This window comes from Pongo abelii, chromosome 12 (genome assembly GCF_028885655.2).
Source record: "Pongo abelii isolate AG06213 chromosome 12, NHGRI_mPonAbe1-v2.0_pri, whole genome shotgun sequence".
Lineage (NCBI taxonomy): Eukaryota > Metazoa > Chordata > Mammalia > Primates > Hominidae > Pongo > Pongo abelii.
In genome coordinates this window covers 25,438,551-25,466,506 of record NC_071997.2, presented here as the reverse complement: position 1 = coordinate 25,466,506, position 27,956 = coordinate 25,438,551, and the positions used below count along the sequence as shown (strand labels likewise).

The window sequence follows — 27,956 nt, the reverse complement described above, 5'->3', positions numbered from 1 at the left end:
GACAGTTGGTGGACTGAGTCACAGAACACAGGAGACAACAGGATCTGTAAGTGTGGGAATGGTGAATTTTGTTTGCATGTTTTGGGGTAAACTGATTAGCTAAGAGCTAGCAGAAGTCATTCTGGGCATTCTGTCCTTGAATGCTCAAGTTTACCAAAGAAAACAATTTTCATTGTTTCTCTGTAGCGTTAGACGTTAGGATAGGGGATGTGGATGGGTAATAGCAGAGAGGAGGAGGGACTTCTGGGACTGTTGCGATTTGTATTATTATGGTTTCTTTCTTATTTGATATTGGGGCCTGTCTAGGAGAGCCCTGATGGGGTGGGAGGGGGAGAGAATAAGGTTTGGGTGTGTTGGTTAAACGAAAATGCAAGAAGCAGAAGTTTATTGCTCACAGACCCAGAGAGGTTAGGGGCACCGAATCACTAGGAGGGCCAGGAGGAGACTGGAGGCAGCAGGGAGCTCAGCCAGCCTGTGGTTGAGCCTGTGGGACCTGCCTTTATTAAGGCCCAGGGTGCTAGTCCTTAGGCTTTCCCTTGGGACTTGTGGATCTGAGTCATTTAAAGAAAACATACATAAAAGAGGGAACTCATTTACATGACTCCAGTGTTGACCATTAGATTTTTCCCACAGCCAGCAACTGTGGCATGAGCTGGATTTGGCATCAGTGAGATGAGGAACAAGCAGGCTCTATTGCAAACACCACACAGAGAGGAGAAGTCTCACTGAAGACAAGGATGACAGGATTGAACTGGATTTCAAACAGCTTATGTCAGGTCTAAAAATGGCTGTCAAGGCTGCCACTCCATGAAGTCTATGCCAGGAACCCTCACGGTGCTCCCATTCTTGGGCTGGGGGCTGGCCATACAGTGTCGTGTGTTCACCTTGCGAAAATGTGTCACGAAGTTTGTGATTTGACTTGATTACATTTCTGCATATGTTATATATGAAAGTGTATCTTAAAAAATACAAGGTGGCCAGGCACGGTGGCTCATGCCTATAATCCCAACACTTTGGGAGCTGAAGGTGAGAGGATTGCTTGAGCATAGGAGTTCAAGACCAGCCTGGGCAACATAATGAGAACCCTATCTCTACAAAAGAAAAAAATCAGCTGGATGTGGTGGCATGTAGCTGTAGTCTCAGCTACTCAGGAGGCAGGAGGATTGCTTGAGCCCAGTTCAAGACTGCAGTGAACTATGATCATGCCACTGCACTTCAGCCTGGATGACAGAGCAAGACCCTGTCTTAAAAATAAATAAATAAATGGCATTGCCCACTTTATGGGGAGTGGATTGGAGGTTCCTGATGGAAGAAAGATTAAAAAGCACACAAGAGGATTTCAAGAGGAAGCGAGCTGGGCTTGAAAAGTCACCAGGTGCAGTGGCTCACACCTGTAATCCCAGCACCTGGGAGGCCAAGGTGGCTGGATTGCTTGAGCTCAGGAGTTTGTCACCAGCCTGGGCAACATGGTGAAACTCTCATCTTGACAAAAAATATAAAAAATTGCCAGGCATAGTGATTAGTGCCTGTAGTCCCAGCTACTTGGGAGGCTGAGGTGGGAGGATAGCTTAAGTCCAGGAGGTTGAGGCTGCAGTGAGCTATGATTGTACCACTGCACTACAGCCTGGGCCACAAAGCAAGGCCCTGTCTGGAAAAAAAAAGTAGAAAAAGAAAGAGAGAAGAGAGAGAGAGAGAAAGAAAGAGATAAGAAAGAAAGAAAACCACCAGGACCAACAAGCTCTGGTGTGAGAACAGAGCTGCACCTGCCTCATAGGCAAGTCTTTATTTTTAACTCCCAATCCCCTTCCTTGATGAGCTGAGACATGAGGCCCAGCAAAGAGAAAAATGAAAAAGAATGCAAACACATCTGTCTCACCCACCTCAGCCCTCAAATCCTTAAGCAGCTAGCAGGAGAGAGGAGAAGATGTCAACCTTCATGAAGTTTGACATTTTGATTATTACGCTGAGATTTTAATTACTGAACAGAGATGGTTCCTATGATTGAAAGTAACTGGTGGTCTACTACTTGAAAGCGAACATGAATGTGAACAGGAAATCCCCCTATTCCCTACCCCAAACTTAGATTTTTCTTCAAGAGCCATAAAGAATCCACACAGCAGGTTGCAAAGATTGTTTTCTGCTTGTACCATGGATCAGTTCACTATTACAGCATAACAAACTAATCCTTCATGGCTTAAAACAACCACCGTCTATGTATTATTCCTCACCAGTCCGCAGTTTGCTTGCGTAGCTGGTTCTGCTGTTCTAGGCTGGACTCGACAAATCTCAGCTGGGCTCACTCAGCCCTCCAAGGTTCCTGACAGGTATGTAGGGGGCTGGCTAGTCTAGGATGGCCTCAGCTGTCCTCCATGTGGTTCCCACATTCCTTCAACAGGCCAGTTCATGCATGTTCTCATGACAGGAGGGAGTCCAAGAGAGCAGACGTGGAAACACACAAGCATGTTTTCACACCTCCTTTTGCATCAAGTGTGGTCTTGAACCATTGACCAAAGCAAGTCATGTTGCCAAACTCAGAGTTAGCAAGATAAGGTACTCCTAATGGGTATGGATGCAGGGAGGTGTCAAACAATTGGAGTTGTCAACCACATCACTCTACCACCTACCTTATCCAGTTCAACTCACTCAAAACAACATCTAAATCATTATCCCAGTTGCTCTCTTCCCAGGTGGAAATGCCCTGCTCAGGATCCTCAAGCAGCAGTGAGATCCTGGCCACCTGCAGATTCCACAATCAATCACCCCCATCAATTGTGACATTATTACGGCACTGCCCTCCATGCAACTTAACTTGATAGGAAACAAACATTTGATCCATTAGTATGCATAGAAGCAATAGGATTTTCTGAAACAGTAATTTGAAATAGGAAAAATAATGAGAACCTGTACAGACAGATATCCCTCTTGGGCACATTACTGATTGTCAATATGGTGAGTACAGAAAGAGAGGCACATCACATTTCTCTTCACAGTAATAATAGCTGCACCCACATGTATCTTGGAACATAAATGTTCACTCATGATGATAAGTTGGAAGCCCACTAACATGCTGGCAGCAGACAGATTTTTCAGAAACACATATCTGATCAAAAATTTACAGTGACATTTTCCAAAATTAAGTATTTGTCATGTATTTTTTCTTTTACCGGGTACTGTATAAACACTTGGGATTGTAGGGGTGGAAAGCCGTGATACCTTTCCTCACCCACCATAACCGTCATGGCCAACACTCCTGTAACAAAAGGAAAAAGAGAAAAGCATAACAAATGTATTTAAAATTTAATCCCATGTATGAGGCCATTCTCACACTGCTACAGAGAAATACCCGTGACTGGGTAATTTATAAAGAAAAGAGGTTTAATTGGCTCGTGGTTCCACAGGCTGTACAGGAAGCATGGTGGCATCTGCTTGGCTTCTGGGGAGGCCACAGGAAACTTACAATCATGGCAGAAGGTGAAGGGGAAGCAGACACATCTTACATGGCTGAAGCAGGAGGCAGTGGGCAGGATAGGTGCTATACACTTTTAAACAATGAGATCTCACGAGAACTCACTCACTATTAGTGAGTAGTACCAAAGGGGATATTCACCCCCATGATCCAATCACCTCCCAGCAGGCCCCACCTCCAACGTTGGGGATTACAGTTAGACATGAGATATGGGCGGGGGACACAGATCCAAACTGTACCATCAAAGTTTTATGTGACATGAAAGCCTAAATAAAGACTCGCCGAGCGCGGTGGCCCACGCCTGTAATCCCAGCACTTTGGGAGGCCGAGATAGGTGGATCTCGAGGTCAGGAGATCAAGACCATCCTGGCTAACATGGGGAAACCCCGCCTCTACTAAAAATACAAAAAAAATTTGCCGGACATGGTGGCGGGCGCCTGTAGTCCCAGCTACTCCGGAGGCTAAGGCAGGAGAATGGCGTGAACCCGGGAGGCAGAGGTTGCAGTGAGCCGAGATCGCACCACTGCACTCCAGCCTGGGCGACAGAGCGAGACTCCGTCTCAAAAAAAAAAAAATAAAAAAAAAAAAAATAAATAAATAAATAAAGACTCAAAGACTCAGGGAAATCTGTCCATTTCCATGCTTATGCTCGGTGAAGAACGGACAACCATGAAGAATTGTGATTGGAGAAAAAGTGAATGATCTAATGGTAATAGACGAGTGGGAAACCCAGCAAGGCCTGTCTGTTCAGGGTCTTCTTCCTCCTTCTGTGTGTCATTCCCTTCCCCCAGGTGTGGGGCAGGACCCCTTCTGGAATGAGGTCTCATGACCTACTCTCGGACAAGGTGGATCCGAGGACCTCTTTATGGCCAGCTCCTATACAGGAAGGCAGAGGGAGTTACAGTCATATTTCTAGGCTTTATGGCTGGCTTTGAAGGAGAGGGGTTCTAATTTCTGTGATCCATCTTGGGGAAGAGAAATTCTAGTTCCTATGGCCTGCCTTGTGGGAGAGGGGGAGCAGGAGAAAGAAGGGTAGGAAAAGGCCAGAAAGAGATTTTGCTTCTGAGGCTCTTCCACTGTCCTTTACTTCAAAGTACTCAGCATGTCAAAGCGTTACACTCTGGGCATGACTTTCTCAACCATGAATAAAATAGATAAATCTGTGCTCTTTATTGAACTTATGTTCCTGGTACAGGAAGACTGACACTGAGCTAATCAGCAAATAAAAGCAAAATATCTTAAGTAGATATAAGTATTACCATGAAAATTCACTATGGGGATGGAGATTCTCTCTTTTTTTTTTTTTTTTTTGACAGAGTCTCTCTCCATTGCCCAGGCTGGAGTGCAATGGCGTGATCTCGGCTCACTGCAATCTCTGCCTCCCGGATTCAAGCAATTCTCCTGCCTCAGCTTCCCGAGTAGCTGGGATTACAGGTGTGTGCCACCATGCTCAACTAATTTTTGTATTATTTGATAGAGTCGGGGTTTTGCCTTGTTGGCCAGGCTGGTCTTGAACTCCTGACCTCAGGTGATCTGCTCACCTCTGCCTCCCAAAGTATTGGGATTACAGGCGTGAGCCACCGCACCCAGCCTGATGCTGCTTCTTATAGGGCATTCAAGCAAGACCTCTCTCACAAGGGGTAATCTGAAAAGAGACCTGAAGAAAGTAGGAGAAAGGAAAGGTGTGAGAGTCTCCTAAAAAGGGGAGGAAAATGAATCAGAGAAGTAGGAGAGTACTACCAGGCAGGGCTAATGCCCCCTTGAAGTTAATGGCCATAAATCTGAAGTGATTAAGGAACTTAAAATCATATATATTCTCTATATATACACTGTATATATATTTAAAATCATGTATACACTGTATATAAATCATATATACAATATATATAAAATTATATATACTATACATATATATGATTTATATATATATAGACACTTCAAATTTATGGCCATTAACTAAATTATATATATATATGATTTTAAGTCCCTTAATCTCTTCAATATATATAGAATATATAATATATTGATAAAAGAAATTAAAGGCAACACAAATAAGTGCAAAGACATCCCATATTCATGAATCAGAAGACATAATTTTGTTAAACTGTTCATACTACCCAAAGGAATCTACAAATTCAATTCAATTCCTATCAAAATCCACTTAGTGGCTGGGTGCAGAGGCTCACACCTCGGAAGGCCATGGTGGGAGGACCATTTGAGTCCAGGAGTTCAAGACCAGCCTGGACAACATAGCAAGACCCCATTTCTACAAAAAAAATAAAAAATAAAAATTAGCCTGGCATGATGGCATGTTCCTGTCTATAGTCCTAGCTACTCCAGAAGCCAAGGAGAGAGGATCGCTTGAGCACAGGAGTTTGAGGTTACAGTGAGCTATGATCATTACCACTTCACTCCAGCTTGGGCAAAAGAGTAAGACTCTGTCTCTAAAATGAACAAACAAGAAAGAATAATAATAATAATAAAAAAAAACCCTGCAATGATATCACCTTACACCCATTAGAATGGCCATTATAAAAAATAACAACAGGTGTTGGTGAGAAGGTGGATACATTAGAACTCTTGTGCATCATTGGTAGCAATATAAAATAGTGCAGCTGTTTTGGGAAACAGTATGGAGGTTCATTAAAAGCAAACTATCTTATGATTCAGCAATCACAATTATCGGGATTTACCCAAAAGAATTCAAGACAGGATCTCTAGGATGTATTTACACTCAAATGTTTATTGCAGTAGTATTCACAATAACTGTAAGGCAGAAACAACTTAAATGTCCATCAATGATGAATGGATAAAGAAAATATGGGCCCGATGCAGTGGCTCACGTCTGTAATCCCAGCACTTTGGGAGGCTGAAGTCAGAGAATTGCTTGAGCTCAGGAGTTCGAGATCAGCCTGGGCAACATAGTAAGACCTCATCTCTACAAAAAATAAAAAATAAAAGTGAGCCAGGCATGGTGGTGTGCCTGTAGTACCAACTTCTCAGGAGGCTGAGGATGGGGGACCACTTGAATCCAGGCAATCCAGGCTGCAGTGAGCCATGATCGTGCCACTGCACCCCAGCCTGGGCAACAGAGTGAGACCCTGACTCAAAAAAAAAAAAAAAAAAAAGGAAATGTGATATATACATATGTGAACCCAGAAGGCTAATCAGAAACTCAAAAGAATGCAATCATTTTTGTTTCACCTATCTGTGACCTGGAAACTCCCTCCCCACTTCAAGTCTTCCTGCCTTTGCTTCAAGCTGTCCAGCCTTTCCAGACTGAACCAATGTACTTCTTACATGTATTGATTGATGTCTCATGTCTCCCTAAAATGTATAAACCCCAGCTGTGCCCCGACCACCTTGGACACATGTCGTCAGGACTTCCTGAGGCTGTGTCATGGGAGCATCTTCAACCTTGGCAAAATAAACGTCCTAAATTAACTGAGACGTGTCTCAGATTTTGATTTTGGGGTCCCAAGATATTTTCCTTTCACACATGCAATGGAATATTACTCACCTTTTAAAAAGAATAACCTCCTGTCATATGCTATAACGTGGATGAATTTTGAACATCATGCTAAGTAAGGTAAGCCAGTCATGGAAGGACAAATACTGTATAATTCCACTTATATAAGGTATCTAAAATAGTCAAACTCATAGAAACAGAGAATAGAATGGCTGCTGCCAGGGGCTGGGGGAAGGGAAAATGGGGAGTTGCTGTTCAGTGGATAAAGAGTTTCAGTTATGCAAGGTAAAATTCTAGAGATTTGCTATAGAACAGTGTTCTTATAGTTAACAATGCTGTACTGTACACTTGTTAGGTAGATCTCATGTTACACTTTTTACCACATTTTTTTAAATGGGCAAAAGACATTAACAGGCATTTTATAAAAGATTTCGAACTGGGCAATAAATGCATGAAAAATGATCAACCATATTAGTCATTAGGTAAATGCAAATTAAAATAACAATGAGATACCATTGCTCATCCGCCAGATTTGGTTGGCATGGGAGGGTGCGGGGAATGGGCAAAAAAAACTAACGCTAATCTGTGTTGATGAGAATGTAGAGCTGTAACAGTAACTCTCACCTTCTGACAGTAGCAGTATAAACTGGTACAATCATTTTGAAAATAAGTTTGATTTTCAAATATATATATATATTTTCAATATATATATAAAAATATTCCTACCCATATCTTTACTACCTGGGATGCCTCTGCAAAATAGATCCCTAAATCTCTCCAGAAAGACACTATCTCTAGCTTTTCAAGGTTATTCAAACAGATTTGGATTCTGCAGGAAACCAGGAAATCCATGGAGAATTATCTTCCAAAATTTGAGTTTGAGGGATCTGTTGAATATTCAGGGGTAAATGGCCAAAACGAACAACAATTGCTGTCATTAATGGAGCATTTACTATGTTCTGGCACAAGTTGTGTGATGGGGTTTGAAGACTGATTATTGATCACCCTCTTAAATCCCCTCTGAGTGTGGAACTAATTTGGGAAATAAAACTCAAGAATCAGAAAGCGTAATAGAAGTAAAGCTAATGGGAAATTTTGACCAAATAGGATTCCTATTAGGTTCTGCAACTGAACTTACTCCCTTAGTCACAGACAGGGCGGGGCGACCTCTCACCTGCTGAAGGGGCAGGACAGCTCAGGCAAGACAGAAGAGAAGGGTGAACAGATCATTCAGAAAAGAATAGCTTTGCAGGGGCTGAGAAAAGCATGTTAAGCTTGCCTCTCGAAACTCATACATCATATGGGTCACTTCTCCCATGAGGAGGCAGGAGTAAGAAAATAGCCATGGCTGGGCGCGGTGGTTCAAGCCTGTAATCCCAGCACTTTGGGAGGCCGATGCGGGTGAATCATGAGGTCAATAGATCGAGACCATCCTGGCCAACATGGTGAAACCCCATCTCCACTAAAAATACAAAAATTCGCTGGGTGTGGTGGCGGGCGCCTGCAGTGCCAGGTACTCGGGGGACTGAGGCAGAAAAATCGCTTGAACCCGGGAGGCAGAGGTTGTAGTGTGCCATTGCGCTCCAGCCTGGAGAAAGAGCGGGATTCTGTCTCAAAAAAGAAAGAAAGAGAGAAAGAGAGAAAGAAAGAAAGAGAAAGAAAGAAAGAGAGAAAGAACGAAAGAAAGAAAGAAAGAAAGAAAGAAAGAAAGAAAGAAGGAAAGAAAGAAAGAAAGGAAGGAAGGAAGGAAGGAAGGAAGGAGAGGGAGGCGGGGAGGGAGGGAGGGAAAAGAAAAGAAAACAGCCAAAAGCCTGCCATATTCCTCCGCATTTTTCCTTTCCAGGGCTTGGACCGGAGTTCTGATGACCTGGAATGAGGGGCTTGGCCAAGGCGGTATTTGTCCATGTGGCCTCGGTCAGTTTGTTTCAGCTTAAATGCAAATAATTTGATTCTGCTATTAGATGAACTGGCTGCGATGCCCTCCTGACACAGCAAAGTGTAAGGGTTATCGTCCTTGCAGAGAAAGAGAATGGGCATCAGATGGAATTGGTGCTAATCTTACCTCCACCATTTATTCAGTTTTCTCCTCTAATAAGATGATGATAACAATCCCTAGCTTGTGTCTAGCTTACTAAATACAGTCAGCCCTTCGTATCTGTGGGTTCCCAGCCAACCACAGGCTGAAAATATTTGAAGAACAAAAAAGCTGGACGCAGTGGTTCACACCTGTAATCCCAGCACTTTTGGAGGCTGAGGCAGGAGGATCACCTGAGCCTGGGAAGTTGAGGCTGCAGTGAGCTGTGATTGTGCCACTGCACTCCAGCCTGGGAGGACAGAGCAAGACCCTTCATCAGAAAAATAAAAAATAAAAAAGGGTGATTGCATCTGTGCTGAACATATATTGGCTTTCTTTCTTGTTCTATTCCCTAAACAATACAGTAAACAACAATTTACATAGTATTTACATTGTATTAGGCATTTTATAAGCAATTTAGATATTAAAGGAAGATGTGCATGGGTTATATGCAAATGCTGCACTATTTTTTTATAAGGGACTTCAGCATCTCTGGATTTTGGTATCCACGGGGGTCCTGGAACCAATACCCCTCGGATACCAAGGGACCACTGTAGAGCGTTTGCTCCATGCCACACACTGTTCCAAGCCTCTTCAAATATTAATCGTTCAACCGTCCCATCCATCATCCTTAAGAGGTAGACATTATCTTTGTCACCTAATGAAGGAAATGGGCACAGACAGGTTAAGTAGCTTGGCAGGTCTCACAGCTGTTGAGCAGAGGCGTGTATTAAGCCGGGATTTGAACGCCCTCCCTCTGGCTGCGGAACCTGTGCCATCCTGCAGGAAACGAACCCATCCCGGGACCTGGCGCGCCAGGAGGACTCCGCAGGATGCGCGGCGTGTGCGTGGAACCTGGTATTCTGCAAGCCTGGACTTCTGAGCTTGGCGCGCGGCTGCAGGGATTCGCCGGGACTCGCGCCAGGGACCGCGCCCGGGGATCCTGCAGGGGTGGGAAGGAGGCGCGGGCTCCTTGCTTCCGCCGCAGGGGGGCGCTGCCGGGCTCCCCGGCACTAGCGCTACTGGCGGCCCCGGCGGCCGGGCGTGCCGCCTGCAAGATGTCCGTGCGCCGCGGCTGGCGGCCGGCGCGGCCGGGGACCCGCCTCTCCTGGCTGCTGTGCCGCAGCGCCCTGCTGTCCCCGGCCGCGGGCTACCTGATCGTGAGCTCCGTGTCCTGGGTCGTCACCAACGAGGTGGACGAGGAGCTGGACAGCGCCTCCAGTGAGGAGGCTATGCCCGCGCTGCTGGAGGATTCGGGCAGCATCTGGCAGCAAAGCTTCCCCGCCTCGGCTCATAAGGAGGACGCGCACCTGTGGCCCCGGGCGGGCGCCGCCCGCGCCAGGCCGCCCCCCGCGCCGCCCGGGATGTTCTCCTACCGGCGCGAGGGCGGCCAGGCGGCCGGTGCGCCCCCGGGCCCTAGACTGCGCGCCGCCACCGCCCGCTCCCTGACCCACGCCAGCGTCTGGGGCTGCCTGGCCACCGTGTCCGCCCACGAGAAGGTAAGCGCCCGGCGGGGAGCGCGAGGGTGCCTGGCATTCAGGCGGCGGCGGGGCGACGAGGACTGGGACGTGCTCGCGACCGCTCGGGACTGGGATCCGGGTCCACCAGACGTGCCCGGTGCGCTGGACGGGACCCTGGGCACTGTACATAATGGAAGGCGATGGTGCCTCCGTGAGCCTGGCGAAGTCGGGGCAGGGTCGGAGAGGGACATGAATAACCAGGCTTCCTGCCAGGTAGGGTTGAGTACCGAATCCCCACCTTGAGGTGGCCAGGCAGAGAGACGGACACCTAACCAGCGTCTGACCGAGACCTGGACCAAAGCAGCCACAGAGCCTTTGGAATCGCAGAGTAGGCGAGGACAGCCCTTCCCAGCGCAGGGCACAAACCCATAGACCTGAACTCCCCTTCACCTTCTGACCTGGAGCTGAAGCGGGGATGGGGAGAGAGACAGCACCAGGGCTTCGATGGAAATCTGCATTTAAGAAAATGGAGTTCAAGATTTTTTCTGGAAAGGAGGCTCATTATGCAAAGTGTGTAAATGCTGGAATGAGCTATTCGCTGCACTTTTAATTGTTCAGTTCGCAAATGCTTTACTCACCTGTTAGACATGATTCCACCTAGAATGACATGGATAAGTAATGCAGATGTAACTTCCACGCCTCCAGAAGGCTTTTGGGGTTTTAAAGAGAGATGAAAGAGCTACAGGGCAGTAATGTGAACTCCTCTTTACTTCCTACAAAAAAAGAAATAATCTTTTATAGAAGGCATAGGACATTGGCCAGGTTCTTGCCCCAGCTCTGGGTCTCACCAAGAATGTAGATAAATTGAAAGGAAAAATTTTAAACCATGAGGTTGTTCCTTTCTTATTTAAATATGGTCGTTCCCTTGTTTCGTCAGCCATAGGCTTTGGGCCTGGGCAGGATCTGTAGCCCACAGCCTTTGAGTTCTTGACCTATCCTCTGAGATTTTTAGGGTTCAAAGTAGAAAGATTTGGTCCCCTGCTTCCAGTCCTATCTGGTACCCACTCCCTAATCTTTTCTGGCTAACCATTGTGCTTCCCAGTAATTATGTTTACCATTTTCTCACATAGGGATTAACAACATAGGCTCTGGACTCAGAGTGCCTAGGTTTAAATCTTGACTCCACCACCTCCTTAGTAGTTATTCAGTCTCTTTGTGCCTCAGTTTCTTCATTTGTAACTAACACCTATCTCAGAAGCCATGGGAAGGATTAAGGGATGTGATAGGAAGCACTCACTGACTCTTGGATATCATTATTTATGGTTGTTACTTGGTGTCTCTGCTGCATTTTGTTTATCGCTGCTGGTTCCGTGACTGTCCATCAGTGTGCCTTGTGCTTGTTCTGTAGATTTTATTTCACAGTCTCTTGGTTTTGGTGGGTGGCACACTGCCCTGAGAGGACGGGGACATGAGAAAGATTCTGAGCCCTTTAGTTGTCTCTAGTGCTACATCATGATTGTCATCATTGCTGTAAACCAAAAAGTATCTGAGACAAGTCTTATTCAATTTAGAACGTGTATTTTGCCAAAGTTAATGACACACCCATGACACAGCCTCAGGAGGTCCTGACAACATGCGCCCCGGGGTGGTCGGGGTACACCTTGCTTTTATACATTTCAGGGAGACATGAGACATCAATCAATATATGTAAGATGTACATTGGTTCGGTCCAGTAAGGCAGAACAATTCGAAGTAGGGGATTTCCAGGCCAGAAGTAGATGAGAGACAAAAGGTTGCATTCTTTTGAGTCCTTGATCAGCCTTCCAATGAATACACAATTGTGTCTGGCTCAGTGAACCTACATTTTTACATGAACAATAGGGTAGAGGAAGCAATCAGTTATGCATTTGTCTCAGGTGAGCCTCAAAGGATGACTTTGAGTTGTGTCTGTCCTTTTTCCATAAGGAGTTTTCTTGTGGGCAAATGATGAGGGAGGGATGTAGGTTGTTATCTTTGTAGCTATCTTATTTAGCAATAAAACAGGAGGCAAATTTGCCTGACATAGTTTCCAGCTTTATTCTGTTTCTGTCTTTTGCTTTCCTCCCCCCCTGCAACTTTTGGGCATGTATTTGTAGTCATCAGAGATTGAAATTCAAGTGTTTGTCCTATGTAGAATTGGTCCTTTTGCATAACTGCTAAAATTATGAAAATTAAATGAATACACCCCATACTTAATACAATTTTGTGGTCATGTACTTGACTTACTCTGTAGACTCACTCACTCACTTCATTTTTTAAACACCATATGGTATACATTTCTTTCATTTTTTTAAAAAATGGATTCAAAGGGAAGAATTCTAATCTCTTAATAGACCCTGGAAAACATTTTAAAGAATTTTTGTCTGATTAACTGTAGCTTTTAAAATCCTGATTTTTGGTTTCCTTGCCACATCATTTAATTGATAAATTATAAGTGTTGTTTGATATTTTTTAAAATGCATATATTCTAAGTTATGTATTAAATTATTTCAACATGGCCAGGCATGGTGGCTCACGCCTATATTCCCAGCACTTTAGGAAGCCAGAGTGGAAGGATTGCCTGAGCCCAGGATTTTGAGACCAGCCTGGACAACATGCCTAGACCCCATCCGTCAAAAAAAATAAACAAATTAGCCAGGCGTGGTGGCCCATACCTATAGTCCCAGCTACTCAGGAGGCTGAGGCTGCTGCAGTGAGCCATGACTGCCACTGCACTCCAGCTTGGGCAACAGAGTGAGACTCTGTCTCAAAAAAAAAAAAAATCTTTCAGCATGTTTCATATCTAAGCAAAGTCCATCCGGTTTACATAAGACATCTTCTTCTGTGATGTTCAAATATGCATTCATACAATACCCATATGCTACTGTTTATGAATTCATTTCCTCAGTGTCTTCAAACTCTTTTTTTATTCCTGATTTTTATGAGAAGTATTTCAATCTTTGAAATTCTCTTGAATTACTAGCATGATTGTTCCAGTTTTCCCTCATAGTTACCATCGTGTTTGGAGCTCTAAAAATATTTTGTTTCAGTTTACATGTTTCCTTCTATAAAGAGGAATTAAATGTAAATGTAAGATTAAAACAATGAAGCTGGGCATGGTGGCTCACGCCTGTGATCCCAGCACTTTGAGATGCCAAGGCAGCAGATCACTTGAGATCAGCCTGGGCAACATGGTGAAACCCCATCTCTACTAAAAATACAAAAAAATTAGCCAGGCATGGTGGCGGGTGCCTGTAATCCCAGCTACTCATGAGACCAAGACAGGAGAATTGCTTGAACCTGAGAGGCAGAGGTTGCAGTGAGCCGAGATCGTGCCACTGCATTCCACCCTGGGTGACAGAGTGAGACTGTCTCAAAAAAAAAATAATATAAAAAAGATTAAAACTGGAAAGCTTGCTAAGGTAGTCTGTCTGAAAACAGGAATAATTTTTTTTCTTTTATCAAAAAAATGGCAGTTTTAATAGCTTTTGCTCTAAGATGACCTTGGGAGAAAAGCCGTAAAATAATTCCCAGTGTGGTGTTTTAAAATAGAAGATTTTTCGTTTTAAATATGTGTTTAGGAATTTCCTGTGTTACTAACATTGTCCTTTAAAATGATCTTGAAGCAAAGTCTAGTTTAATACAATGTTTAAATGCAGTAAAAATATCAGCAGATTTTATAATTTTTGTCATAGATAGCAATATACCACTAGATTTATTTCACAAATGCTACCTGAATATAATTTCACAGACAATGAACAAGTTACCAAGTTGTATATTTACTCAATTCAAAATTAAACACTGTGGATTTCAACAGTAATAAGCTCCTGTGGTTACCTGTTGGAAATGCATTACAGATGGTCAGGAGGCTCTCTGAAAAGTTGTCTTCTCCAGGACCATTTTAAAAATAAATTAATAATGTGTATTGCTCTAGCTTTTCAAAAGAATAGTTGAGTTCTTCAAATAGCTACAGCTTACAATACAACCACAGGTGATCTGGTTACATTTATGTTAAGAGTGATTAAAAACTTTCTTCCAACCTTTCTGTCAGATAACCAAAATAACCCCTTATAATTTAAAATTAATTAAACCTCATGGCTACCTAGTTTAAAGTACTAAGATCATGTTGCCTCCAATAAAGAAATCATTCACATTATAAAAATATGATTCTTTCCTTTAGATAAATTTATCTTTGAGGTATTCTAAAATGTGATTACCATCCTAGGCAATACGGCAGGACCCTGTCTCTACAAAAAAAATTTTTAAGTTAGCCAGGCATAGTAGTATGCACCTGTGTCCCAGCTGTTCAGGAGGCTGAGGTGGGAAGGATGGCTTGAGTCCAGGAGTTAGAGGCTGCAGCGAGCTGTGATCACCACTGCACTCCAGCCTGGGTGACAGTCGAGGCTCTGTTTCCAAAAAAAAAAAAAAAAAGTGATTGACTGTATTTAAGTAAATTATATTTACATTAGATTTCCTATTTACTTAGTACTGAATGAAATGTAATCTACAGTCTATGTTACACAGATGGATGTATAGAACAAATTTATAGGACTTTTTTTTCAAATGATACTAAATTTTTATATGTATATCACAATAAGAATTGAGGTTAGAATTATGGTTTTTTACTAACATGAATATAATATCATCACCTAGTGGCCTTCGTTTAGTTTGGTACAATTACTTCACATCATTTATATATCTTTGTTGAATATGTTTCCACTAATTTCTTTTTTTTTATAATTATTATCTTTAGGAATAAGTTTGTGGAGTTCGACATGAAGCCAGTCTGTAAGAAGTGCTATGAGAAATTTCCATTGGAGCTGAAGAAAAGACTTAAGAAACTAGCTGAGACCTTAGGAAGGAAATAAGTTCCTTTATTTTTTCTTTTCTATGCAAGATAAGAGATTACCAACATTACTTGTCTTGATCTACCCATATTTAAAGCTATATCTCAAAGCAGGTGAGAGAGAAGAGGACCTGTATGAATGGTTTTATGTCATTTTTTTAATTAAAAAAGAAAAATTCATATAATCGTGTTTAAAACACAGATGAAGTCAGTATTTGCCTTTGTTAACCCTTATCCATTTGTTGACATGTAGACTGTCTACAAAAAAAAAACCACGTGGTTAAATGTTAAATTTTAATTAAGGCCCCCCAAAATTACATATGACTTTTTAAAATGAAGGGAGCCACCTTTTACATGACTCAGGTGAAAAAACAGTATAAACATTAATTTACTTTGTATTCAAAAGAAAATTCCAACTGCTGTTGGGGAAGGACACAGAAAAGAAAAATAACCACCCAAGAAAAACAAAAACAAGAAAAACAAATCTTATACAATCTTTAGTATATTTATCAAACTAGTAGCTATAAAGTGAATATGCACATTGCTAAGACAGAAAACAAGTGTAATTCAGAACTACTTGATTCTTTTTTAGTTCAATGCAATAATTATTATGCTTAGTTTTATAACCTGCTCTCCTTGTGAATTCTTCCTTCAAATGATTACTTAACACAGTAGTAATAGCTAGCTAGTAGGATGTCTTTTAAATTTTTGTGCAAAAAAATTTCTACCAGGTATTTGGAAATATACTTTACAATATTGGAAAATGAAGTATTTTTAATGTATTACAGCAATTATGTTTCTAAGCTTAATGTTAAGCATGTAGTCTTAGAATAGGACATGAAATTAAGTTGTATGTAGCTTGGAATGTATTGCTTCAGAAAACTGAATGTGTATGTCGGTCATATTGCCTTTATAACCATGCTAATATCTATGCTTTATACATACTCAAACTTGCCTTGCCTTAAAAAAATACATACTACATACTTAAATCAGAAATTCTAGCCATCTCACAGAATACCAACTAAAACTAAGTGCATTGAGATCTGAGATTGGGAAACCCAGATTCATTTACCACAGCTGTAATTAAGTTTTTAGAAACTCTATTCTCCTCTTTTTGGGGAAATCCATTGAAGTTAATTTCTGTTATCTTATTAGAAGAAAATGATGTTGATATGTTTCAGATTTTCCATTTCAAATCTTATAATTAATTGGATTTATTTACTATAAGTAGGAGGTATAAATGACACTCTTAAATTGGAAGGAGGGGTGTTTTAGTGTCTGTTTTAGGTCAAAATTAGTGATTCTATTTTTATCAAAAGTTTTATCCTGAAGTTTCAGGACCACTCTTCCTTAATAAACTTGTTAATGGAAAGCAAGCTTTATGAACATTTAAAAATGTTGCTGCTGCTTTGTTACTTAAAAAGAAAGTTGCCAAGAGAGACTTCTTAGGGAAAATATTTTTTTTTCCAAAAATTGCTGAAATATTGTTTTCCCATTTTTAAAAGGTCTCAGGTTATTACCACTCTGCCATTAAATATTTGTATGCCTGCATTTTTAAAAATTCTGTGCATGTACTTTATAGAGTACATTCTATTTCTGTTTTCAGATACCCTACAACCAATTTTTTTAGTAATCTTTCAGAATAAAAATTATCATAAATGATTGAAAATAATCATCACATAGTTTAAGATTGTATGTGTTCAGTAGTTTAAAACAATCTTTGCATTTGACCGCAAGAATCAAAGTCCCTTCAGTGTGCCTTTGTCAGCTAATATGTGACCAGCAATGACAAACTTGGGAGTATTTATTAAATGTTATACTATGAATATAGGCAACATAGGACAGGGTTTGCAGTATAGAGTCTTGATGCTAAATTCTCATACACCTCTACATGAGAAATATGGAGGAGAAAAACAAGCATTTACATATATTCTTCATCACTTTGAAGATGCATGGCCTGAACTCGACTGCTTGTGTTTGTTTACATATCAGGCATAGCCAGGCATCTCCTGTAGCCAGAGGTTCCATTGCTGTCTTTGCTCAGTCCTCTTTTAAAATATGAATTAGTGGACAGGTGCGGTGGCTCACACCTGTAATCCCAGCACTTTGGGAGGTTGAGGCAGGTGGATCACGAGGTCAGGAGATCAAGATCATCCTGGCTAACACCAAAACCCCATCACTACTACAAAAAAATTAGCCGGGCGTGGTGGCGGGCACCTGTAGTCCCAGCTACTCAGGAGGCTGAGGCAGGAGAATGGCAGGAACCCGGGAGGCAGAGCTTGCAGTGAGCCAAGATTGCGCCACTGCACTCCAGCCTGGGCAACAGAGCAAGACTCCATCTCAAAAAAAATAAAAATAAAAAATAAAAATAAACTATGCATGAGTATTTTCTAGAAATTCAACTTGCTAAGCCTGTAATACTTAAGGGTAGTTTATCTAGATACAGTACTTTCTTCCCTGATAAGTAGTATCATTGGAGCCCTTAGGTATAGGAGAAGAGGAAGAAGTTTAAAAAGTGTACCTGGGCTGGGTGTGGTGGCTGACTCCTGTAATCCCAGCACTTTGGGAGGCTGAGAGGGGCAGATCATGAGGTCCGGAGATCGAGACTTTCCCGGCTAACACGGTGAAACCCCGTCTCTACTAAAAATACAAAAAAACATTAGGCAGGCGTGGTGGCGGGCACCTGTAGTCCCAGCTACTCGGGAGGCTGAGGCAGGAGAATGGCTTGAACCCAGGAGACGGATCTTGGCAGTGAGCCGAGATCGCGCCACTGCACTCCAGCCTGGGCGACAGAGCAAGACTCCGTCTCAAAAAAAAAAAAAAAAAACTGTTTAAGTGGATTAAAAGAGAAACTTGGTCTAGTTCATAATATTTTTAATAGGGCTTTCCCTGGCTGCTGGAAAACTTAGGCCAGTAAGCATCTCTTTGTTTAAAGTCCTACAAGACAATTGGAAATAATTCATTGTTCATGCCAAAATTCTAAGTACTGTTTTTCTTAGCAAGTGTAATATAATCGGGAAAAATGGGTACAAGTAAAACATTCTTTGGATCATACTCAAAGCCTTATTAGCACTGCACCTGAATAATAGGTAATTTGCCTCACTCATTTGCCAAAGTAGCCATTTCTAAGTTAAGGAAGTTTTTAGGTAGGCTCATAGCCTTGTGTTTCATTTTAGATTGTAAGCTCAATGGCAGGGATACTATATCGATAATTATGTTTTCATACAGCAACCATCACAGTATATTCTTGGTGCTTAATAAATGTTAATAACTGTTAACGATAACCTGTTGTATATTGTTTAATTTGAATGGTATATATGTGAAATACATATGAAAATTGAAGTATTCATGAATATATAATAGAAACAAGTAAATGAATAAAATGACCTGGTTACTATAGATAAGCCAAATTTTGAACCATTTAGAACAATGGTGTAGTCTTCCCTCTATTCAATGTAAATGCTGGGTTTTTTTTTTTATTTTTCTTATTCTTAAGAAAGGAGATAACAGGCCAGGCACAGTGGCTCACACCTGTAATCCCAGCACTTTGGGAGGCCGAGGCCAGTGGATCACTTGAGGTCAGGAGTTTGAGACCAGCCTGGCCAACACAGTGAAACCTCATCTCTACTAAAGATACAAAAATTAGTAGGGCGTGGTGGTGTGCACCTGTAGTCCCAGCTACTTGGGAGGCTGAGGCAGTAGAATCACTTGAATCCAGGAGGCAGAGGTTTCAGTGAGCTGAGACTGTGCCATTGCACTCCAGCCTGGGTGACAGAGTAAGAAAGACTCCATCTCAAAAAAAAAAAAGAAAGGAGATATACAGCTTAATAAACAATTCAGCAGGCCCTGAGTCACTGTGCGCAGTGTGTTGTTAAGACACCCACTACCAGGGCATTCCTCTTCCAGGGCTTGGTCCGCCTGGCTCTGCATCCACCTTAAATGTAGAGAATCCTGGGGGCTCTGTCTGAGTCTTGCATTCCATTTCCTTCCCTGTGGAGGTGAGACAGGTCATTACATCTCCCTGTGGGAAGTGTTGGATGGGGTGAGCACAGAGCATGCTAGACCATAGTGGCAGGAGCCCAGGGAGGGGAGGAGAGGGGAGGCTTCCTAGAGGAGCTGGATCTTGAGAGATGAACAGAAGTTGGCCAGGTGGGGAAGGAGGATAGGGAGTGGGCATCCCAGGCCACGGCAGAAGGACTGCTTGAGCCCAGGAGTTCCAAGACAAGCCTGGGCGACATAGCAAGACCCCAGTTCTACAAAAATTAAAAACTAGGCAGGTGTGGTGGTGAGACCCCGTCTCTACAAAAAATCAAAAAGTTAGGCATGGTGGCACATGCCTATGGTGACCAGCTACTCTGGAGGCTGAGGATGGCTTGAGCCCAGGTCAAGGCTGCAGTGAGCTATGATCGCACTGCTGCACTCCAGCCTGGGTGACAGCGAGACCCTGTCTGAAAAAAAAATTAAAAAAATCTACTTGGGAAATACTTATAATAGTAAAAGCAGGATCTAAAATACTATACATGATCATAAGTATGTGCAAAATGGCCTTTTGAAAAGATGGAGGGAATATATTGAAATGTTATGGAAATGGTTTTTAAATTTTTTGTTTGGAGCTTTTTTTTTTGTAGAGAAAGGGGACTCTTCAGATTGTGTTTTCAGCTTGCCAAAATTCTATAATAATAGGAAATGGTAACTTTATTTTTTGAACGTGCTCTGTTAAATCAAATGCATATGCTACAATATTGTTTTCATAATTTTTTGGCAAAATTTTCCCCACAGATGGAGCCATGCTGAGCTTTAGCTGCTTTTAAGCAGCTCCTGTCTTAATTATCACAAATTCTAACTTAGTAGAGTTAAAAGTAAAGCCTTCACTCTAATGAGCCAGTCACCCTGCCTGGTAAAATTTTAGATCTCAGAAGCCATTTACCCTTGCAATAAAAATTAGTGACATTCTGGCCAGGCGAGATGGCTCACACCTGTAATCCCAGCACTTTGGGAGGCCGAGGCAGGCAGATCACCTGAGGTCGGGAATTCGAGACTAGCCTGACCAATATGGAGAAACCCTGTTTCTACTAAAAATACAAAATTAGCCAGGCATGGTGGCACATGCCTGTAATCCCAGCTATTTGGGAGGTTGAGTCAGGAGAATCGCTTGAACCCGGGAGGCGGAGATTGCAGAGAGCCGAGATCGCACCATTGCGCTCCAGCCTGGGCAACAAGAGTGAAACTCTGTCTCAAAAAAAAAAAGAACAACTAGAGCAGTGGTCCCTAAGTGAAGCTTCCTCTGTATTTACAACCTCTCCTTATCACTTGCATCACCATCTGCCTCCTGTCAAATCATCGGGGGCATCAGATTCTTATAGGGGTACAAACCCTATTGTGAACTGTGCATGTGAGGGATCTAGGTTGGGTGCTCCTTATGAGAATCTGATGTCTGATGATCTGTCACTGTCTCCCATCACCCTCAGACGGGACCATCTAGTTGCGGGAAAACAAGCTCAGGACCCCCACAGATTCTACCTTATAGTGAGTTGTGTAATTATTATATATTACAATGTAATAATAGAAGTAAAGTACACAATAAAGGTAATATGCTTGAATCATCCTGAAACCATCTCCACCACCACCAACTGTGGAAAAATTGCTTTCCATGAAACTGGTCCATGGTGCCAAAAAGGTTGAGGACCACAAAAAAAAGAAGTGCATCAGAGGCCAGGCACGGTGGCTCACACCTGTAGTCCCAGCCCTTTGGGAGGCCTAGGCAGGCAGATGGCTTGAGTCCAGGAGTTCAAAACCAGCCTGAGCAACACAATGAAACCCCATCTCTACTAAAAATACAAAAAATTAGCCAGGTGTGGTAGCATGCACCTGTAGTCCCAGCTACTCGGGAGGCTGAGGTGGAAGAATCCCCTGAGCCCAGGACATTGAGGCTGCAGTGAGCCATGATCATACCACTGTACTCCAGCCTGGGCGACAAAGTGAGACCTTTCTAAAAAAAAAGAAAAAGCATCAGCATATAATGTGGTAAGAATCAATGTTAGAAATATGAATGGGAGGCCAGGCATGGTAGCTCATGCCTGTAATCCCAGCACTTTGAGAGGCCGAGGCAGGCAGATCATCTGAGATCAGGAGTTCAAGACCAGCCTCACCAATATGGTGAAATCCCGTCTCTACTAAAAATACAAAAATTAGCTGGGTGTGGTGGTGGGCACCTGTAGTCCCAACTACTCAGGAGGCTGAGGCAAGAGAATCGCTTGAAACCAGGAGGCAGAGGTTGCAGTGAGCTGCAATTGCACCAGTGCACTCCAGCCTGGGTGACAGAGCGAGACTCCATCTCAAAAAAAAAAAATATATATATATATATATATATATATATATATATATGAATGGGATACAGAGATTGCTCAGAGAGACTGGGTGATTGTAGGGCATCTGCAAAGATTTCCCAAAGGTGGTGATGGCTGCACTGGGGTTTGAAAGACATGGAAGCAGCTTTCCAGAGGGAGAAAGGGGAAAGGGCGGAGGGTGGGGCGGAGGGGTGAGTGGGCTTTTTAGGCAAAGAGACCCACCTGTAAGAAGAGCCTGGTGTGATAAGAGAATGGTGAGAATTCCCATTTAGTTGAGATTAAGCTCTGGTGCGAGAGATGAAGTTGGAGATGGGTGGCTAACATGGACCTATGCCTAGCACAGCACCTGACATGGCAGAGGCAGTCAATAAATATCTGCTGATTGATTAATTGTCAGACATTGGTTGGCTTTTGGGATACTGACAACACAGTGTCTTGTCAGCTAAGAATCAGATCCTGGATGGTGGAGGTTTCATCAAAGCCATTCTACCATACAGAGTCCTGCCAAGCCTCTCCAGGCAAGAGCCCTTTATCCCACCGTACTATTGCAACCACAAAAAAGGGAATAATACAAGGAAAGATAGGACATAATAGATGATTGATGCCAGAGGAACGGGATAGTAATGTGATAGGAACTCCAAGGATAGAAAAAGCGAACACTCTGTAATAGAGTGGTCAAGGAAGTTTTCCCAAAGGGGCAGGACTTGAGCTTGGCTTTGAACAATAAGGGAAAAAAGTGAAGGGAAAACCCACAGAAGGGGAGAAATTAGCTGCAAACTATCTATCTGATAAGGGATTAATAACCAAAAGATAGAGTGCGCGCTGTGGCTTATGGCTATATTCCCAGCACTTTGGGAGGCTGAGGTGGGCAGATCACAAGGTCAGGAGTTCAAGAACAGCCTGGCCAACATGGGGAAAACCTGTCTGTACTAAAAATAGAAAAGTTACCCAGACGTGGTGGTACACACCTGTAACCTCAGCTACTCGGGAGGCTGAGGCAGGAGAATCGCTTGAACTCAGGAGGTGGAGGTTGCAGTGAGCCAAGATTGTGCCATTGCACACCAGCCTAGGCAATAAAGTGAGACTCCATCTCAAAATATAATAATAATAATAAGGGGAAAACTCAGAGATGGAATTACATGCACCAGGTGTAGTGTGAGCAAAGGATTAACTTCCCGATACATTCTTGTTTCCCATATAGCTATCAAGGTCATCTTTTAGTAATGAATTAAGTTCTTTTCCAATTCAAAATTTGTCTGCATCTTTACCCAAATATCCAGATCTGATACTCTAGGCTTGGGCTAATATAGTGGGGTGCAGGAGGCTTAGGTTAAGGTTTAAAGTTCCAAGGGCTGAACCGGAATAAACGGTGTATTTATCAAGGGAAGAGCAAGGCAAAACCAACAAGTCCAAACCATGGAGGTCTCAACCGAGGTGAGGGGAAAAGTTAGGGAGCCTTAGGAAAGCTCTGAGGAGGGACCCCAATTAGGGGGACAGTAGTTAGGGTATGAGGTTTGTGAGATCAGGACTAGAATTGCTGCAAAAGACCCTATGATTGGGTGGCAGCAGCACGTTGTGGAGATAAGCCTGCTTCCTCAGCCTCTTCCTCTTGTCAGAACCCTTTGCCTCTCCCTACACACACACGCACACACACATGCATGCACCATGCTACAGAAACCTTTCTCAGTCTTGACATTCTCTCAAATTATGTGTTGGTCTTCCCTTCATCTTCAGATTCTTTAAAGAGTAATCAAAGTTCCCACTTCTAGCATGATGAAGTGAGGAGGTCAACAAATCTTTCCAAAAGGTAGCTGGACAAACCATTTAGCATTCTGTAATTTTACCAAAGGCACAGCACAAATGGGGATGTGTTTAAGAATGAAAGCTGGCCGGGCATGGTGGCTCATGCCTGTAACCACAGCACTTTGGGAGGCTGAAGCAGAAGGACCACTTGAGCTCAGGAGTTCAAAAACAGCCTGGGTAATGTGGTGAGACCCCCGTCTCTACAAAAAAAATCAAAAAAGGCATGGTGGTGCACACTTGTGGTCCCAGCTACATGGGAGCCTAAGACAGGAGAATCATTTGAGCCCAGGAGATTGAGGATGCAGTGAGCTGTGATCACACCACTGCACTCCAACCTGAGCAACAGAGTGAGACAGACCCTGTCTCAAAAGAAAAAAAAAAGAATTAAAGTGAGCCTTGGATAAGACCAGCCTGTGTCCATGGCATCTTTGCCCAGGCTGCTACCCCCATTTACCCCAGCTGTTGATAACACACACAGTGGCCCCCAGCAGGGCAGCCTGTGGAAATAAGCTCCCCTGCCACCTCGCTGCAGGAGCTAGAGGCAAGAGTGAGGAAGGTTTTAATTTGCAGCATGGCTAGTTAAGGTGGTCATATCAGTGACCAGGAGGAAGAAAGGCCACTGACTCCTAGCCTGAGGCTCTGGGCCTTTGGAGACAAGCAAATGACCTGCAGATTAGTCAGGGATGTAAGAGGGAGCTCCAGGAGGTGGGAGAGCCAGAGGGAGCTTAGTAAACTCCACACTATCCAAACGGACTGAAGGCTCATAGCTGGCAGAGATTAGAGCAAACCCAAGCCATGTCCATATGCCCAGGGCACACAGCCTGTGTCTGTGCCGGTGCCAGTGTTAGGAAGTAAAAGCCAGAACACCCTTGCAAATGGCCCGGGCAAACGGCCCGGGGCAATCTATGTGCCATTGCACATAGATCCAGCAGCAGATGGTGGAAGCCATATTGGCTTTAACTGATGTTTGACTGACAAACTATGCAGACAAGAAGCAACCTCTAGGAAGCCAGTCTGAAAAATTAAGGCAAACAAATGCCAACAATAAAACTGAGCAATGACCTGAGTGAGTGCACACTGTGGAGGAGACAGGCTTCCTGCATGGAGTCCAGCCGGGAGACAGTACGGAATGCATGGAGCAGCTATTGGAAGACATTGAAAACTAAATAGTTGCAGGCAGCTTTCCCAAGAAGACCAGAACTTGAAGTACCACCAAACCAGTGGTGAGATAACCATGTTTCCCCTATGGTATCCCCTGACTAACCTGGCAGTGGGCACCAGGGTGTAGATAGAAAGAGCTGCAGAAGACGCTCTCTATTTCTGGCTCAAGTAACAGGAAAAGGGTCTCCTAACATTCCGAGGGAATCCAGAAGTTCGTTCCTCCCCATTTTTCTTTTCCCTGTTCTCTCATACCTCAGCCCACAAGCAGTCCCACCGTGGCACTAGCACCAGCCCCAAGAGGAGCCCAGGAGCCAAGATGCAGGAGGAACCTTCTCCAATTGACAGAGCTGTGGTCCCAAGAGGGCAGAAACAATCCATGTTGCTTCCCTTCCAATTCAGACCTCCCACTGCTTGGCTTCAGATGTAGAAATGCATGGTAGAGCCAGATAACGAAAGCCTGTTTTCTGCTTGGAAGACTAAAAAGAGAAGCCTCAGCAAATGAAAGCAACAGGGTAATTACTGAGAGAGAGTTAATCAGTGAAGCAACCCCATTAACTTGTCTACAAACCCCAGGGCTCATTCTTGAGCTGCTCCTGCATAGATCTGGTCCTGTTCAACACACCAAAGATTGACAGCTGAACTGAGAGACCATCACCCACAGACACAACTGGCCACTGGGTAGTGCACAAGTCAGACAGAACTGAATAGTCCTGGGAAGATTTTGGACACTGAACTGACTTTGGAACCAGACTGCAGAATGGAGGGGTGGGAACTTGTGGCTTGAACCTAATCAGGTAGATTGCCTGGCCAAAATGAAAATACCTCTAATCTCCATAGGATTTAATTTCATTCAATGATTTTTTTTTTTTAGTAAATTTGCAATGTTTTACAGCCATCCCCAAAATCTAATTCCAAAATATCTCTATCACCCCAACGAGAGACTCCATTCACTTTGGCAGTCACATGCACTCCCAGATTTCCCCTCCGCCCATCCCTTGGCAATCACTAGTCTACTCTCTGTGTCTTTGAGTTTGCCTACTCTGGATATTTCATATACATTAAATGATATACAAGGTTTTGTGATTGGCTCCTTTCATTTACAGTAATGTTTTCAAGGCTGATTCATGTTGTAGTATGCATTGGTACTTCATTATTTTTTATGCAAAGGTAATATTCTATGGTATGGCTATACCACATTTTTCTTTGAGACAGAGATCTCACTATGTCACCTAGGCTGGAGTAGAGTGGCTCTTCACAGGCCTGATCACAGCTCCTGCACAGATCAAGGAGCATCACTGCAGCTGCAAACTGCAGCTTCAAACTCTCAGGCTCAAGCGACCCTCCTGCTTCAACCTCCCCAGTGGCTGGGACTACAGGCATGTGTGTCTGTGCCCAATAATACCACATTTTAAAAGTCCATCTTCAGTAGATGGAAATTTGGATTGTTTCCACCTTTTACTAATAAAAACAGTACTGCTATAAACATTCATGTATAGGTTTGCTTTTGTTTTCATTTTTTCTTTTTTGTAGAGATGGGGGTCTCACTGTGTTGCTCAGGCTGGTCTCGAATTCCTGGACTCAAGTGATCTTCCCATCGAAAACTCCCAAAGTGCTGGGGTTACAGGCATGAGCCACCATGCCTGGCCTGTATACAAGTTTTTGTGTAGACATGTTTACATCCAATTAATGAACACAGGATGCCTTTCCATTGATTTAGCTCTTCTTTAATTTCTTTCAACAGTGTTGTGTAGTTTCCAGTTTACAAGTCTTACACTTTTGGATTAAATTTATTCATAATTATTTTATTATTTTTGATAATATTATAAATGGAAATGTTTACTTAATTTTACTTGAATTGTTCATTGCTAGTGTATAAGTAGGCAACTCATTTTTTTAATTGACCTTGTATGGTACAATCTCTGAACTCATGTATTATCACTGATGGTTTAGGTCTTTTTTTTTGAGGTTTCACTAGGGTTTTCTATATATAAGATCATGTCATCTAGAAGAGAGATAGTTTTATTTATTCTATTCCTATTTCAATAGTTTTTGTTTGCATTTCTTGCCTAATTGCCCTGGCTAGAACATCCAGTACAGTGTTGAATAAAAGTGAAGAAAGAAGGAATCCTTGTAAGTCAATTTTTTTTTTTTTTTTTTGACACGGAGTCTCACACTTTGGCCCAGGCTGGAGTGCATTGGCATGATCTCGGCTCACGGCAACCTCCACCTCCCAGGTTCAAGCAATTCTCCTACCTGAGCCTCCTGAGTAGCTGGGATTACTGGTGCCCACCACCACACCTGGCTTATTTTTTGTATTTTTATTAGAGACGGGGTTTCACTATGTTGACCAGGCTGGTCTCGAACTCCTGACCTCGTGATCTGCCCACCTTGGCCTCCCAAAGTGCTGGGATTACAAGCACTTTGTAAGCCACTGCGCCCAGCCATAAGTCAGTTTTTATACCCCTTCTTTCATCCCTGATTTTAGTAATTAGAGTCTTTCTTTTTTCTTGGTCAATCTCAAAAAAAAAAAAAAAGTTCATGAATTTTAAAACTTTTTCTAGGCCAGGCATGGTGGCTCACTCCTGTAATCCCAGCACTTTCAGAGGCTGAGGCAGGCTGATCACAAGGTCAGGAGATTGAGACTATCCTGGCTAACACGATGAAACACCATCTCTACTAAAAAAATACAAAAAAAAAAAAATTAGCCGGGTGTGGTGGTGGGTGCCTGTAGTCCCAGCTACTCAGGAGGCTGAGGCAGGAGAATGGCATGAAACCAGGAGGCAGAGCTTGCACTGAGCCAAGATCGCACCACTGCACTCCAGCCTGGGTGACAGAGCGAGACTCCATCTCAAAAAAAAAAAAAATTTTTTTTCAAAACACCAACTTTTGCCTTTGTTGGTTTTCTCTACTCTTTAAAAATGATTTTTAAAAGAATTAATAGTGGTTAAAAAAAAGATTTACCAACTTAACGTGTTTTTTTTTTTGAACCAGAGTTTCACTCTTGTTGCCCAGGCTAGAGTGTACTGGTACGATCTCCACTCACTGCAACCTCCACCTCCAGAGTTCAAACGATTCTCCTGCCACAGCCTCCTGAGTAGCTGGGATTACAGGCATGTGCCACCATGCCCTGCTAATTTTGTATTTTTAGTAGAGACAGAGTTTCTCCATGTTGGTCAGGCTGGTCTCCAACTCCCAACCACAGGTGAATGCCCGCTTCGGCCTCCCAAAGTGCTAGGATTATAGGCGTGAGCCACCACACCCAGCCCAACTTAACCTTTTTTTTTTTTGAGATGGAGTCTGTCACCCAGGCTG

The 27,956-nt window shown here is 43.1% G+C and overlaps 1 protein-coding gene and 1 long non-coding RNA gene across 4 annotated transcripts; one reads left to right on the top strand and one right to left on the bottom strand.

The window, feature by feature from the left end:
- Nucleotides 1-20: 20 nt before the first annotated feature.
- On the top strand, nt 21-18,617 carry LOC129057491 (protein CREG2). Its single transcript, XM_054547167.2, has 3 exons — nt 21-46; nt 8,779-10,508; nt 15,241-18,617. The coding sequence occupies exons 2-3, from the start codon at nt 9,843-9,845 to the stop codon at nt 15,244-15,246; spliced, it is 672 nt and encodes a 223-aa protein (XP_054403142.2). The 5' UTR covers nt 21-46; nt 8,779-9,842; the 3' UTR covers nt 15,247-18,617.
- LOC129057494 (uncharacterized) lies at nt 10,435-17,975 on the bottom strand. 3 transcript variants are annotated; one of them, XR_008522052.2, is made up of 5 exons: nt 17,855-17,975; nt 14,779-14,893; nt 11,767-11,921; nt 11,108-11,242; nt 10,437-10,981 (listed from the first exon to the last, which is right to left on the bottom strand). It is a non-coding gene; the product is annotated as an uncharacterized LOC129057494 (long non-coding RNA). The 3 variants fall into 3 exon arrangements; XR_008522051.2 differs by having other exon boundaries at nt 10,437-11,242; XR_008522053.2 differs by lacking the exon at nt 11,767-11,921 and having other exon boundaries at nt 10,435-11,242.
- Nucleotides 18,618-27,956: the final 9,339 nt, after the last annotated feature.